The 17331-nt window shown below is 29.4% G+C and overlaps 1 protein-coding gene across 1 annotated transcript; it reads left to right on the top strand.

Moving 5' to 3' along the window:
- The first annotated feature begins 9488 nt into the window (after nt 1-9488).
- Nucleotides 9489-12868, top strand: LOC107636935 (receptor-like protein 49). Its single transcript, XM_016340406.3, has 2 exons — nt 9489-12521; nt 12666-12868. The coding sequence occupies exon 1, from the start codon at nt 9538-9540 to the stop codon at nt 12508-12510; it is 2973 nt and encodes a 990-aa protein (XP_016195892.3). The 5' UTR covers nt 9489-9537; the 3' UTR covers nt 12511-12521; nt 12666-12868.
- Nucleotides 12869-17331: the final 4463 nt, after the last annotated feature.

Raw genomic sequence — 17331 nt, 5'->3', positions numbered from 1 at the left:
ATAATCATACTAATTAATAATTAATTGATAATTTTATTTAACTAACTAGCGATACATATTCCAAGCTAACTACATATTCAACTAATTAACATTTAACTCACAATTTAAATTAACCATTCTGATTAAACTAACTAACAATTAACTAATAAGTTGCTCTAACTATAGAGAAATATGTTATGAACAACAACTCAAATTAAAAGCGATAACAATACTCACCTAAAACTGATGACAGATCAAATAAAAAATTTTACAAGCGTCAGAAAAAAGAAGATTTTAAAGAGAAGATAGTATGAAAGAAACAAATGAAGGTCGAAAGAAATAAGATTTAGGAGAGAAGAAATTGTGAAAGCATCAAATAAAGGTCTCACGGATTTATATAGTGCGACAAAATCAGCATGAAGTTTGATGAGAATTATGGTAAACTTTATTAATATTATAAAATTCTCTGGGAGTGCAACAAACTTGTCTAAAACTACAAAAAAAATTTATATTAATATTAAAGTTAAAATATTTTTTTTTAAATAATATTTTTTTAATTTATTCCAGAAAAAGATCCATCCCAACTATGACAAATTTTGGGATAGGCCAATCAGTTGAGTGCTATGAACAGGTGGTTCAATCTTTACATGCAACAAAAAGAAAATATTTCAACATGATTGTTAGCCATATTTTCAAAGTCACCTCTTTAAATTTCACGGTAGATATCGGTCTCGGAATTCATGACTTCTTGTTTCTTTTTCTATGATCATCAGTCAGCACAACACTATTCAAGTGCCGTAGTGTTTCAAAAATTGTGGATACGAACACGGATGTCATGGGATTAGAGTGTGAGACGGTTAGTCCTGGAAAAAATTCAGCACAAATAATATACTTTTGTAGATGTAACCATATCTGTATCTATATTTGTAAGTCGTTGCTTTTGTATTTAAAAATCAAAAGTCATTTTGCGTCGCCGTTAAGGAATAAGGAGTTTGAGTAAATAATTTAAATAAGTTTTTTTAAAAAGAAAGTTTAAAGCATAAAGACTTTTATTAATAACAACTTATAAATAAATTATTTTGTATTTAGATTTTTATTTATAAAAATACTTATTTTAAAATTGTAGTGTTTAGATAAATAATTTAAAAAATACAATTTTTTACACAAGAAAATGAATATTAAAATAACGATAATAACAAATATTTTCTAATATTAAATGTTGATTTTACATAACCTAAATACTAATATTATGTATAATATGGTAAGTAAAAATAAAAAATATAAAATGTATGTCAATGTATATTTTATTGATATTTTTTTTACTCTTATTAGAACTCCTTTCTCCTTTATTGAGGTCAAGAACTTACTATAATTAACTATGAAAATAATAGCAAGCTATAAAATTACATGTAAAAAAAATAAAATTAAAACTAAAATTTTATACCAAAGTTAAATACAAATTTAATATAAAAATAGAGTGATAAAATGATAAAAAAAAAACCTAAAAGGAATATATGTGGTAAGTTGTTCAGATGAAATATTGTTTGAAAATAGTGGTGGAAGATCAATATTTCCAACAGATGAATTATTACGTGAAAATGGTGATGGAGGATCCGTACTTCTAGTAGATAAAATATTGCGTGAGAATGATTGTGGAAAGCCCTTCTAGTGTATTTTTCACAGAGTCAAAAAGGAAAATAGATTTTTTTTGTTTTAAAATTAAATTTTTTTTAAGGAAGTGGTAGAATGATGTATCGAGAAGCAGAAAGTCATATATTTTTATTTTTTAAAAAAATTGTGAATTAACTTTTTGAGAAATTAATTTTTTTTTAAAATGATACCAAATATACATATTATGACTTTTCATAATTCAAAAATAAAAAAAATTGCTGCTATTCTTCAAATAGGTTCCTAGTTAAAATTTTTTCTCAATATCTTTTTATTTAGGATAAATTAGTATAAGTATAAACAACAAGCAGTTATAATAGATCATGCTACATTTTTGAAATAGTAAGGAAAACACAGTGTATAGTTAATAGGACACCGGACAAAATGTTAAAAAGTATTAATGAGAAAAGCACATTGTGGTACGTTTTAAGGAGAAATTCTAGAAGCTAAGGCAAATTGATTAATACATTAAATTTTTTATATTCTATACATTATTTTTTACACTCACGTATCTAAATATGAGTTTAACATAATTTAGGTAGAATTTATGATATTTATAATTATATGGTGCCTACGGTGATTAAAAAACTTTATTAATATTTATAAATATTACTAGAATTAATTTTTTTTTAATTTTAGTAATGTCTTTTTAGAGTTTAATTTGGATACCTAAAGGCTACGGATTCGAATTTCACTCTTAACTTAAGAAAAAATTTGATGCATTGACTACATAGTCGTACAATCACATCTGTTATTTTGGATGACCATTTATGCGGTTAATGTGAAGGGAGCCACTTACATAAACACACTTAAAATATATTTTTTTAAAGATATTGTTCATACCCTATCCCAAAATATAAGTCAGGCCTTACTAAAGTCGAAAGGCCCAATAAAGAGAATGGCCTCTACCGCGTATCCGACCTCTTTAAGAAGGTCGGATCCGAGGAAAATGGGAAGCTTATGCTCATCTAAATACGTAACCGCCTCCCCGAATCTCTCACCGACTTCTAGAAGAGATTCTAACAACCCTAAGATAAAGGGACAATTATCCACCATCAGAAGTAGAACTATTCAAACGGTGGTTATTGTCTCATCTCCTATAAATATCCTGACACATTCAGGTACATTATTTAAGTTCCAATACACTAAAACATGCTTACTCCCTTGCTAACTTAGACATTAAAGTGTCTTGTAGGTACCACCCCCATCCTTTTCAACACACAACTCGGACGACGGTTTCTCGGCGAAGGCTAAGTCGGAAACCGCTCCCTTGAAGTTTTTGACCTCACATACAAGCGCAAAGACAACCCAGTTTCAGGTAACCTTCAAAACAGATATTTTTTTAGTAATTAAAATTTAACACATGTAATCAATTAAATTGTATTATTTTTGTTAAAATTATATCGGATAAATCAGTTTGGCTAACAAATTAGTAAATTAAATTTTGAATTGGTCTAAACTAATATTTTTTTATAAAAAATAACTACAATACCCCTATTATAGAACATGACTAAAATATTTCTATTATATATATTTATTAAAGAGGAGTGCTAGCAGGCCAGCAACTTTTGTGATTTGTAGCCATCAATGATGTTTTTAATGGTGTGAGATTTCATCCAATGGTGTAGGATTACTCACTTCTCTTTTGTTGGTTACATGCTGGCCAGAATTTAATAAAGTTGCTGGCCCCTAGACTTTTCCTTTATTAAATTTGAAAACTCTAAATCCTAACCCTTCTTTTATCTCTATGCGTCATAGGGTTAGGATTTAGGATTTTCAAAATTAATATTTATAATAGGAGTATTTTAGTTATTTTTATAATAAGAGTATAGTAGTCATTTTTTTATAAAAAAATTAATTTATATCAGTTCAAAGTTTGATTCACCTGTTGTTTTTCGGTCAATCGATTTGTTTGGTCTAATTTTGATAAAGATAACAGTTTATTTGATGTTGAATTTTAATTATTAAAAAAAATCTTTAAAAAAAAGACGTTTTAAACGTTTTTATCTGAGTGGCTCCCTAATGTAAAAAATGGTTATTTTTTTTTTATTTTTTGATATAGTATTATGTAATTAGAATACACGTATAAATCTATTTTATAGTGACACCGTACATTATTAAAATTAAAACAACACTTAAAAATATTACTAGAATTGTATAACTACTATAATCATTATTATAACCATAAACAGTATAACATGCAACTATAATTTACTCATATATTATATTATACGGAATTTGCATACATGTTGAAAGAGAACACATGTAAACATAAATAATTATATTACCATTTTATAAGTGTTAAGTATATATTGACCACTTAAATGTGTTCTATTATATAGTGTTTGTTTTGAGGTAGTAAGATAGAGACTGAAAAATTAAAATTTAATATCATGTTTATTGGTTTAGAGACTGATATTAAAATTTTTGTGTCTATTTTTAAAAATTTAATATTTTAGTATCTTCAAAAAGTGAAGACACAGAAAATTAAAATTTTTAAAGATAGAGACTGAAATTTTAATAACATTTTATACCTAAAATATCTTTATTTCAATTAATTAATTCTAATTTTACCTTTTATGCAAATTAAATTAGAGTTTCATTCTTATTTCAATTTCTGGATAGAATACTGAGATTTATTTCAATTTCTATTTTTTAATCTTTCTTTCAGTCTCAGTCTTTTTGTCTCTGTGTCTCTACCAAATACTACTTTATAAACTCTCCTTTTACTATGGAATTATGGTTCTCGAGTAGGGCGATACGGTGAAGTGAAAGGAGACATATAAAAAGTGTGTTTCAAAGCGATCTCTTAACAGAAGTTGATAGTAGTGCATTGTCAAAGTGAAAATCTTTGACTTTGCAATATGAGAAAAACCTACCTCCTCCGAGTAAAATAGTAGTGCATCAGATGACCACTCAAACAAATTTTGACCCTATTTCTCTTTAGAAATAGAGTTTTCTGACTTTGTTGAAAATTAAATATATAATAAATAATGTATAAATTTCAATTAAAAACTAACAGCAGCACACCAACGAAAAAATTATCCACTCTAACGTAAATTCTATAAACTAAACTAATCCCAGCACACATATAAATTTTACCACACACATTAAATTCCTATTGGTTATTTTCCTTAAACTACAAATAGAGGTAACTAAGTTCACTGAACATATAAATTACCCTAAATATAAAGATAATCTTTTTCTATCTTAATCAGAAAATAAAGTAATACCATTAAAAATGATAACAAAAAAAAATTGGTCTATCATAAAGAATATTTTCTTAACGGTAATCTTTCCCATGAAAAAAGTTTCTACTTACTTTAATTTACATGCAGGCAACTATAATTTTAATGTATCTTTATTCTGCGGAAATTAAACAAAATTTACAAAGGAGTTAACATGTATTATTAATGTTTTTATTAGTTTTTCTTCTTAAAATTTAATATTAAAATATAAGTTTAATAAATAATTTTTATAATAAATTTAATATAAAATTTTATAAAACTGTAAAAAAAGGTCAAATCCGTTGAATTAATGCGTTTATTCGCTTAAACGGATAGGTTTTGGCTCTAAATCAGACCCGTTTAAAAATTAGGATAAACGAACTAAGTTCGATTAACCCGAAAAAGTAACAAGTAAAATAAATTAACCTACGAAATAAACATACAGCCTGTTTATTTTTCTTATATTTTTTAAAAAATTATAATTTTTTTCAATATTTCTCTTTATCCAATTTGAAAATTCGATCCACTAAACTAACAAAAGCATTATAAAATTAAAGTAACATTTTTTTATTCAAATTTTCTTTAGCCTTAAGTTGGATTTTTTATCAATTTTTTTTAAAAAATAAAAATAAAAGATAAACAGATTAACCCATATAATTAGTCGGACTGGACATAAACAATCCTGGACTCCTGGTTTAAAATTTTCGGCCACAAAAAAAAAAAAAAAACTCGTGAATTGATCAACTTGACAACTCTAAATTCTGATAACATAACAAATTATTCTGACCTAAAGACACATAAATATCATTATTATATAGCATTCCATTGATTTTAATGAAAACAATTGCTCCTATAATAAATAAGAATATAAAAAACTATTAGAATTTGTCTGATTTTATATTTATTAATTATTACAGCAATTAATAAATATTAAATAAGATAAATTTTAATTATTTTTTTTTACTAATTCATGTCTATTAAATTAATTTTATTAGTATATAATTTTTGAAGGAAAAATTTAGGGGCCAGCAACTAATTTTGTTAAATTCTGACCAATATGTAACCAGCAAAGAAAAGTGAGCTATTGGATGAAATCTTACACCAATCTCACACCATTAAAACTATTTTAATGGCTATTTGATGGTTACAAATTACAAAAATTACTGGTCCTAGCATTTCTCATTTTTTTAATAGTTAAAAACAATTATTTAGTCCGTATCATTACGTGTATCTCATTCTCATGTTTGCATGTCTGTTGCCTTTCTGCACCCCTTCTAAATAGGCATTTAACTCCATCGTACCTCAGTAGTGGAACTCATTAGTTAAAAAAAAACATAAAAAAAAATAGTTGAATTTGGTTTAAAAAGATAATTTTTTGACCTATTATTTCTCTGAAAGTAAAACCCATTTTTATTGTGATCGTATGTCAACAGATTAATGATATTCAAATAATGCATTAAATATGTATTTATGCAAGCAAGGTCAATCTGTCTAGCCTAGAATTCAAGAGTATATCCAATCAATGATGACACTCCAATAATTTGTTGAATAAGGAAGTTTATAAACGTATGCACAGGGTTGGACTAAGAAGTAGAAAGCACGTCTAAACAAAATGTTCTAACCAAAAGAAAAACGGAAAATGAAAGACATGACATAAGTCATACGTATTGTTTTTGTCTGCAGAATTATCTACCTTGATAATTTTTTGTGGCTAAAAATTTCTCTCCACTACTAGGAGATATTTAATTTTGAATTTGTCAAAATACGACATTTGAACAACATATTCTCGTTAGGAGATCACTTCGATAAAAACATTAAAAATGTGTCATAATATTATTAGATATATTTATTAAATCGGTTAATAATTTATTTTTTAATTTAAATCAGAACAAAATCGGGCAACAATAATAAACCTAATTTTTTGCATTATAATTATTAGAGCCGATTTGATCATCCGATCGATTTACACAATCTAAACCGAATTATGTTTAAATTTTTTGATAAAAAGATAAATATATCCCTTATTTTTATTTAAAAAAAAACAAAAAAAAATCATGATTTAGTGGGTTATGTAAATTGGTCGGTTTGACTAGATTTGATAACAATTTGGTTTATTGTTATTATTATAAAAAAATCAATTTTATTCTAGTTTGTTAAAAAATTTAAAAATAACCTATTCATTAATACGTTCAATAATAATACGATATATACGTGTCTTTATAAAAAAAAATGTTTTACGCGTTTTTATGGGAACATTTTCCTTCCCCTCAAGACTTGCCAATCAACAAATTTTACCATGCTAGCTCTGTTTACCTCTATGAAAAAAAGTGAAACTAAGATACTGGAAAATGTTTTTTAATAGAAAAAGTATGGGGAGCCAATGGAATAGTACAATGCGTATAATAGAGATTTAGGGAGTATTAGAAATATAACCATTAGTGTTATCTTTTTTCATCAGTGTAAATTTTTGAGATGAGTGGTATTATGACATAGTATTAGAACTTTAAATTCGAAAGGTCAAGAGTTCTATCTTTGTTGAACTCCAAAATTAGCTTAAGTTTTTTGGATGAGTCGTTTTATGACATGAGATATTTATTATACCTAGTATCCGAATAGTTATTCTGAATATTATGAGTAATGTTCATTTTTGTAATTCATATAGTCGTACACATTATACAAATAATTAACTCCCTAGCAGGACTCTTTTTAATATCCACAATCTTATTTTATCATATTCACTTTATTATCGTTAGATGTTAACTTGATTTATAGTTAAATATTTAATGGATTATTAAGGTTTTTTTCACCCTTAAATCTTATTATTAGAGAACTTCCCTTCATTTTAAAAGATTATTTAAAAATAGAAGTAATAGCAGTAGATAAAAAATGTAATAAATAAATGAATCTTAGTAATACTTAAATTTACTCAAAAAACGATCTTAAACAAGTAAATATATGTATAATTAATACTTTATTGATTACTATTACAATTAAACTAAGAGTGTTACAGAATTATAAAAAAAAAAAACTAATATTATCTCAATATGAGAAATAAATTAAATATTCATTCTAAAACATCATATATTTTTTTAGACTTTTTATTATTGCATCTTTCCTTCTTTAACTTGTTTCCTACTTTCCTTCCTTGTTATTTTTATTTCTGTTATTTTTTTTTTTCGAGATGCAATGCACATATGAATCAAAATACCAACCATTCTGAGTTAACTATTTCTTAAGTAACATAATTAGATAGAGCTTTTAAGAATAATTTTTTTAGTAGCCTACGTTATCCTATAATCCGACAAGTCACGGAATTCTATTTAAGAGTTTGTTACTGACTAGTTACTAGACCAATCCAAATTAGTTTAAAGACAAATTTTTAATTAAGTTGTAATAACAAACACAAGTTTTACGGCACAATGTATGTTATTATGGGCAGCAATATTCCAAGATCAACTCTCATGACATCCCTATTCGATCGCATCCACAATTGCAAACAGTGACGGTTGGTCACAGAGAAAGAAATATGTGGCAATTGAAGAAACAAGTCATGAATTCCGTCCGCATCCACAATTTGAAGCACTAAACATAACATAAGGCAATTCAACAAACAAGCTAAGTCACGAGTTCCGGGATTCTTCTACCGTGAAAAGTAGGGGGTTGACTCTGAAAAAACTGGCTATGGCAATTTCATAAATTTTGAAAGAATTTGATATGTCACTATAACTCTTTATTCTTACATATATTATTATTATTATTATATTATATTGTTTTAGAAATTAAATACAATTAAATTTGATTATATATTCTAATATTCATTAAGAGAAACTCTTCCTGCCAAGATTTTTTTTAAATAAATAAAATAAATATTAAAATTACTGAAATATATCATTTTTAAAATTTTTATCGTTTTCCGTTTTTAACCTTATCTCGTTTACATTATAAAGGAGATAAGATTAAAAATAAAAAACAGTAAAAATTTCAAAAATTAACTATTTCAGCAATTTTAATATTTATTTTATTTATTTAAAATAAATCCTTGCTGCGATGCTAACAATTTTTAGTTATCATTTTGCCAATATAAACACTAAATTATTTTTAATAAATAAATTTTACTGATTCATATATACAAATTTTGAAAAACATATTAATTCATGTGTATTATCTTTCATCAGATTCTATCTTACACATGGTAACAATTATTTTATGAAGGAAATTGATGTATTATTTTACTATTTTAAAAATTTTTTAAAGTATATATTTTAAAATTTGGTCAATATATCTCGGTAGATATCATGTGTATTATATCTGTGCGTTTTCTCAAGAAATCAAATTTTTTTAATCATCATTTAACCAATAAAATAGTAATGATAAAATGTTAAGGATGTGAATTATTATTGTACATAGAAAAAAGAATTTTATTAAATGAAATTAAAGAGAAATATTACCTAGCGGGATTGTTTTTCTTATATCTATATTCATATAATCTGAATCTGTCAAACAGCTTCAGTGCCATGGATCAACGAATTCACATTCAAATATACTTCACTTAATCAAACACTCGGCTATAAAAGGAATAACTTCGATCAATGATATACACAATCTTCACCCTACATGAAAATCAGTCATACAAGGTTCAAACACTTACCGCCAAAACAAAATAATGATGTCATTTCAAAAGCTTCTATTTTCTTTGTTCATAAACTTATGCATGATGAGGTTGATTACCAATATCGATGCATCCACTACTACAAGCCAATGCCTAAGTCATCAACAATTCATGTTGCTAAACATGAAGCACAACCTCATATACAACCCTTCCAAATCAACAAAACTTGTTCATTGGAATCAAAGTGGTGTTGTTGATTGCTGCCAATGGAATGGAGTATCATGCAATAATGGTCATGTCATTGGCCTTGACTTGAGCCAAGAATCTATTTCTGGAGGTCTATACAATTCTTCAAGTCTCTTCAACTTTGAACATTTGCATAGCTTGAATTTGGCTTTCAACAACTTTGGCTCTTTCATACCATCAGATATTGTAAAGCTGAAGAATTTGAGGCATTTGAACTTATCTAATGCTGGATTTTGCGGCCAAATTCCAAAGGGTATCTTCCAAATTCAAACTCTGAAGACGCTTGATGTATCAAACAATGAAGAACTTGAGGGATCCTTACCAGAATTCCCACAACATGGACAACTTGACACGTTGATTATCAGCAACACAAATTTTTTTGGACAGTTAGTAAGTTCTATTTCCAATTTGAAGCAGTTGTCAACTTTAGATCTTTCTAACTGTCAATTCAATGGGACACTTCCTGATTCTTTATCTGAACTCACCAATTTGGTCCATCTAGACTTGTCATACAATAGATTCAGTGGTCCTCTTCCATCTTTCAATAAGTCCAAGAATCTCCAATATTTGTCTCTTCTTCAAAATGAACTGGCTGGATCAATTCTTTCTACTCAATGGGAAGAACTTTTGAACCTCTGCATAATCAATTTAGGAGATAACTTCTTTAGTGGTAAGATTCCCAAAAGTCTCTTTACAATTCCATCACTAAAAGAAGTTACTCTATCTGATAATGGTTTTGAGGGTCTCTTGGATGAATTCCAAAATGCAACAGCTTCCACATTAGAGTTGGTTGATTTGAGTATCAACAAATTAGAAGGGCCTGTTCCTTTGTCTTTATTTGGTCTTAAAAGACTTAGCCTCCTCAATCTTTCATCAAATAAATTCAATGGAACTATACATCTAGATACAATTCACAAAAAATTGCCATATCTACGTGTATTAGGCCTTTCAAATAATAAATTGTCAGTTGAAATAACTGATGATGATCCTAGTCTTTCATTCTTCCCTAACCTGACAAATGTATTGTTGGCTTCTTGCAATTTAAAGAAATTCCCAAGTTTCTTGAAGAATCAACCCAAGTTATTTGATTTAGACCTATCCAACAACTTGATTCAAGGACCAATACCTAATTGGATTTGGAAATTTGATTCCATGGTTTCCCTAAATCTTTCCAACAATCTTCTCACAGATTTGGAAGGTCCTTTGGAAAATCCCAATTCAAGTCTTTTGATGATTGATCTTCACTCCAACCAAATTCGCGGGTCAATTCCATATTTCACAAAATACGTGGTACATTTGGACTTCTCAAACAATGAATTCAGCTTTATCCCACCTAACATTGAAAAGTACCTTCCCTTCATGTTTTACCTCTCCTTAACAAACAACAGCTTTCATGGAAAAATCCCTGAATCCTTTTGTAACTGTTCTTCTATCAGAATGCTTGATCTTTCACATAATAACTTTGATGGTCCCATTCCCAAGTGTTTGATAGCAAGAAATAATACTCTTAGATTACTGAATCTTGCTGGAAACAAACTCACAGGTCATATATATGACACAATATTCTCAAGTACATGTAATTTAAGGTATCTTGATCTTAATGCAAATCTACTTAGAGGTACCATACCGAATTCACTAGCCAATTGCCAAAAGTTAGAGGTACTAAACTTGGGAAACAATAGTTTGAGTGATGAATTTCCTTGCTTCTTGGGCAACATTACCACCCTGCAAGTTCTAGTTTTGAGGTCGAACAAACTGCATGGACCTATTGATTGCAGCCACAACACAAGTCATTGGAAGATGCTTCGTGTTGTTGATCTAGCCTCGAATAAATTCGTCGGCACACTACCTGGAAAACTCTTGCAAAGTTGGACAGCTATGATGGATGATGGAAATTACACTAAGGAGAATGGAATCTACTTGTATTTTAACATGTATGATTTTGGTCATTATATTCGTTACAAGGATATGTTAGCACTGATCAACATTGCTATTGTCAAAAGATTGGCCAAGATCTTTGCAAATGACCCTCCTTATATATTTGATGACATGTTGAATTATGCTATCAAAGGCAATCAATTGCCATATGGTGGAACCTACCTGGATTCAGTTACAGTTGTCAACAAAGGGATGCAAATGAAGTTGGTCAAAATTTTCTCAATCTTCACTTCCTTGGATTTCTCATCCAACCAATTTGAAGGTCCAATACCAGAAGAGCTTATGAGTTTGAAAGCTCTGAATGTACTCAACATGTCACACAATGCTTTCTCTGGCCACATTCCATCATCCTTAGGAAATTTAACTGCGCTTGAGTCTTTAGACCTATCAAATAACACTTTGTCTGGAGAGATTCCAACAGAGATTTCAAGTTTAACTTTCCTTGCAGTGTTGAATCTCTCCTTCAATCATTTGGAGGGAAAAATTCCAACAGGAACACAAATTCAATCTTTTGATATATATTCCTTTGAAGGCAATGAAGGTTTATGTGGACCTCCTCTAACTAATAATTGTGGTGATGATGGAGTTCAAGGGTTGCCACCAGCACCATCAGCATCTTCTGAAACACAAAACTCAATTGATTGGAATTTCTTAAGTGCTGAATTGGGATTCACTTTTGGGATTGGTGTTATCATTCTTCCCCTTATCTTCTGGAAGAAATGGAGATTGTGGTATTGGAAGCATGTGGATGATTTGCTTTGGAGGATCATTCCTCAGCTTGATTTTGTATATGAACAACATGGGCAACACAAGTACAGAACTCTAAGGTGGATATCTGCATGATTTCATGAATGGTAATGAGCATATAAATTTTCATGCAGTCTTTTTCATATCTAGTATTTTAAGATTTTGAAGTATATATTTATAGCTACTGAATAAAGAAATCCTTATCTAAATTTGTTAATGAATAGTAACAATCAAAATTCAAAATATTGCAGGGATCGTTTTGAGTTGTTTGGGTTCCGCTAGATGAAGGTTGAAAGATGAAGAGAAAAAGCTAAGAATCAGAGTAGAATAACAGGAGAATTTAGAATATACCACTCTTTTGCTTTTCTCATTAATAATTTTACTTTTTGGCTGGTGTCCTATTATACATTGTTGTTTATCAGTTAATGCAGAGTATAATTTATGAGAATATGAAAGTAAGTTGCAAGAAATAAATTGTATGTAGAAATAAATTGTTTTGCTGCGTGTAAATTTTTAATTATTAGTTTTTAACTGTGCGACGAGATATGGGATAAATTATTAAATGTTTAGTTATACGTATTTGTTTTATAGAAAATTAGCATAATATAATATGTATTGTTCTTACATTAAAGTTCAATTTGGATAAATAATTTAATTAATTTTTTTTAAAAAATAATTTATAAATAAATTATTTTATATTTAAATTTTTAGTTCTAAAGTGTTTATTTTAAAAAAAATATAATAAAATTTTTTTTATTATAAGAGAAGTCATTTTTTTTAACTTTTCTATAAACTTCTAAATAGCTTCTTAAAAAGCTGCAATTTGATTTTAAAAATTACATAAGACATTAATACAACTACTTTTTATAAATCAAAAGCTTAAAAAAAATTACTCTTAAAACTTCTCAAACGGACCCTAAAAATATTGGCTTTTATTGACGTCTTTACTGACGACTAAGGAGTCGATAATCTATTTTAGCCATCAATAAAAGTTCATGAGTAAAAGTTTGAAAATTTTCAACAAATATTATCGATGAGTAGTTATAATAATAATAATAATAATAATAATAATAATAATAATAATAATAATAATAATGCTAGTGAAATTGATAATAAAAGTATTGTCAAAAAAAGAAAAAACGCAGAGAAAGAGACATGCATTTTATAAATGAAGTTAAGACGTAATTAATATATTTTTTTTGAAACGAAAGAAGTTCAACACACAAGTGGAGCAAAAAATTTAAAAAAAATAAAAAAAAAGCAACACCACCTAGTAAATCTCATACCAATAGCTATTTCAATGTCATTTCCGGCATTGTCATTAACAACAAAAGGAATCGTCGCACCCCCACTCCTTGTAGTGAATTAGAGATATGTTGAAGATTTTTTCAGCACCTTTTCCTATGTTCTGAAACAACCTCCTGTTTCTTTCCAACGAGACGTTCCAAACAACCGCGAAGTAACTTATGAACCACTTGTTACACTCCTCTTTCCTACTCATAACACTTGTCCAGTTTTGAAAATGTTCCTTCAAATACCTGGACATGACCATTGTCTACCAAAATCAGATAACCAAGCACACCACACATGCCAAGTAAATTCACAGTCAAGAAACAAGTGGTGAACATATTCAACATCCTTGTTACATAATACACACAAATTATCACCCTGATTAACAATTTCTAGCTGACATAACCTTTTCTTTGTATTCAACCTGCCTATCAAGACAAACTAGGCAAACAGCTTTACTCTTGAAGGAACTATTTGATTTAAGAAATTTGTCGTGTCGGTATAGAATTTCCTCAAATGAAAATGAATTCTCGTTGTAAAGTATAGTTCTACACCAACAAACAATTCCCACATCAAAAATATTGGTTGTCACAAGTACAATCCCCAATGAAAAGTAACCGGAGTATTTGGACTCCGGGTCGTCTCCCTAGGAACCAATGGAGTGCATGCGTATTGTCTATAGAGGGGAAAAAGGGGGGGGGGTTTGGTTGATGATCGACAAGGAATCTAATTGTGCAAGGAAAGTATATCTAGCAAACAATTAAAAGAAGCAATTAAAGAAGAGAGACATTCATGGCATTGAATTGAGATCTCAGACTTTCTATCCTAGTCATGCATGATTAATTTATCTTGTTTAGTTAATTCACACATCGGGAGAATGTCAAACAAGACCAATTAATCGAGTCACTATTATAGACAATAATTTATCTCATTATGTCGTCTCCAACAAATGGGGAGAAAGTCTAACGAGACTAGCTAATCTCAATCCAAATGTCCTAACCAACTTACTAATTAAACTAGCAAAAGGTTAGCGTTAATAGAAACAATACTAGCTAACAATTCTAGATCACCAACGTAGGTTGGGTTTTCATGACTCAAGATTGCCCAATCACTCTTCCAAGCCAAGAATGCTCACAATCTACTCTAAGGTCCAACCAAGCATTTTGTCAAACACTTGGTGGGTAGTAAAGAAAAACTTAGTGAAAGTGTAAGAAATGTAAATCTACTAACTATCAATTGCAAGAAATGTAAAATCACAATCCAAATCAACATCAATTAAAGAAACATCAACATTAAAATTGCATTAAATGTAAACAAATCTAACATGAGTTCATCATCACAAAAGAGAGCAAAAGAAAAGGTTAACATAAAAACTAAGAGGATTATGATGTAGAAAAGAGAAATTTTAGAAGGAACAAAATAAGATCAAGTAATTAAACATGAAAATAAAATAATCTAACCTAATCCTAACCTAATTCTAGAGAGAAGAGAGAGCTTCTCTCTCTAGAAACTAACTAAAGGCTCATGTTGGCTAAACTAATTGCTCTTCCCTTGCTTGGACTTCAATTCTGTATGAAATACACTCAGAAACAAGTTAGATTTGGGCCTGGGCAGCTCAGAAATCGCCCCCAGCGTTTTGCCATTAAGTGGGCCAAGTAAGAGTATCGGCGCGCGCGCGCCATGTGCGCATGCGCGTCGCTGGCAAATTCCCAATCTGCGCGGAAGCGGCATGTACGCGGGCGCGTCCTTGTGAAAAACCACTTCTGCGCGTGCGCGCCTTGTACGCGTGCGCGTCCGTTGGTACATTCCAAATCTTTGTTTCTTCATGCATTCTCCTCTTTGTATGCTTTTCTTCTCATTTCTTCCATCCAATACTTGCCTTATGAAACCTGGAATTACTTAGCAAACACATCAAGGCATCAAATGGAATTAAGGTGGATCTAAAATCACCAAATTAGGGCTAAAAGCATGTTTTTACATTTAAGCATAATTCAAGGGAGAATTACAAAACCATGCTATTCCATTGAATAAATGTGGGAAAAGGTGGATAAATCCCCCAAAATAAGCACAAAATAAACCACGAAATCGGGGTTTATCAAATCTCCCCACACTTAAACCAAGCATGTCCTCATGCTAAAATTAAGAAAGAAGCAAAGGGTATCACATTTATTCAATGCAAACTACTAACTAAATGCAATCTATCTATATGCAAGTTATCTACATGAATGCAATGGCTCAGTCAAAACAAGTTAATTTCCAAGAGTACACATATAAGCACAAGGGCTAAGGTATTAGCAATCAAGCAAACCACAATTGGATTGAATCATCGAAAGAGTTTACAAACTTGCAAGAGTAGATTATTAAGGGTGAAAACATGTAATTGAGCGATCGAACCCTCACCGGATGTGTATCCGCTCTAGGCACTCAAGTGTATAGGGTTGATTTACTCAATTCTCCCCTAATCATGCTTTCCAAGATTTGTTTTTCATCTAACAATCAATAATCAAATCATGCATGCATACAAATATCATGAGGGCTTTCCCATAGGTTGTAATGGGGTTAGGGTCAAGGTAGGATGCATATGATCAAGTGGGCTAGAAATTTGAATCTTTGATTAACCTAAACTTCCCACCTAACCTATGATAACTTATATAATTCTAAACAAACCTAACTACCCATTCTTCACTTTTTCACACACTCATGCATTCTCTTTTTGATCATGACATGTATGCATTGGCTCTTATTGAACTTCGACTTGGGGCATTTTGTCCCTTTTTTTTTTTATTATAAATAAATTTTTTTTGAGTATATGTACAAGGATATCAGTGCATACGGTTTTAGATTTGATTACTACATGAGTATGTACCCAATTCCCAAGATTTTTCAACAAAAATACAAGCACACTTTTATCTCTACCCAATGTTCCCAACTTTTCCCAAAATCAAATAATGAACACCCTCACTAGCCTAAGCTAACAAAGATCCAAACAAGGGATATTTATTGTTTTTCACTCAGGTTTGTAATATGTTACAATTAAGAATAAGTGGGTTAAGCATAGGCTCAAAATTGGCTAACAATGGAAGATAAAAGGTAGGCTATTTGGGTAAGTGAGCTATTTGAACAATGGCCTCAATCATATAAATGCATGTGTGCACAAAGTAATGGACATATAGAATCAAACAAATCAAAGATTACAATCATAGAGAGAGAATAATGCACACAAGAATGAAAATAAGTGGTTATATATGATGTAACCACACAATTAGGCTCAAACCTCACATGCTTGTGTTCTCAGCTCAAAACATGATCCACAAAGTATATATTTCAAGCAAGTTCTACAAAAAATTTTCAACCAATTGGGGTGGTGCCCTAAAAATGAGTTTCTTGGAAATTTCCATCATATTGATTGAGCTTATTCTAATGCAAAATTGTGATTTAGAAAAATTTTTTAAAAAAACTCCTAGTTTACCCCTTTTTCAATCAAAACACATTTCTTCTATAAGAAGGGTCAACTAGATTTTCAGCAATCCATTAATTTTCTAATCACAATCAACAACTGAGATGCAAAATATATATATATACTAAAAGTGTGCAACAACCAAAATAAGAGTATCTACAAAAGCATGA

The sequence above is a fragment of the Arachis ipaensis genome, chromosome B4, assembly GCF_059453495.1.
Source record: "Arachis ipaensis isolate K30076 ecotype BB chromosome B4, ASM5945349v1, whole genome shotgun sequence".
Classification (NCBI taxonomy): Eukaryota; Viridiplantae; Streptophyta; class Magnoliopsida; order Fabales; family Fabaceae; genus Arachis; species Arachis ipaensis.
Note: the sequence above shows the minus strand (reverse complement) of the source record. Positions and strands in the feature narration are given on the sequence as shown.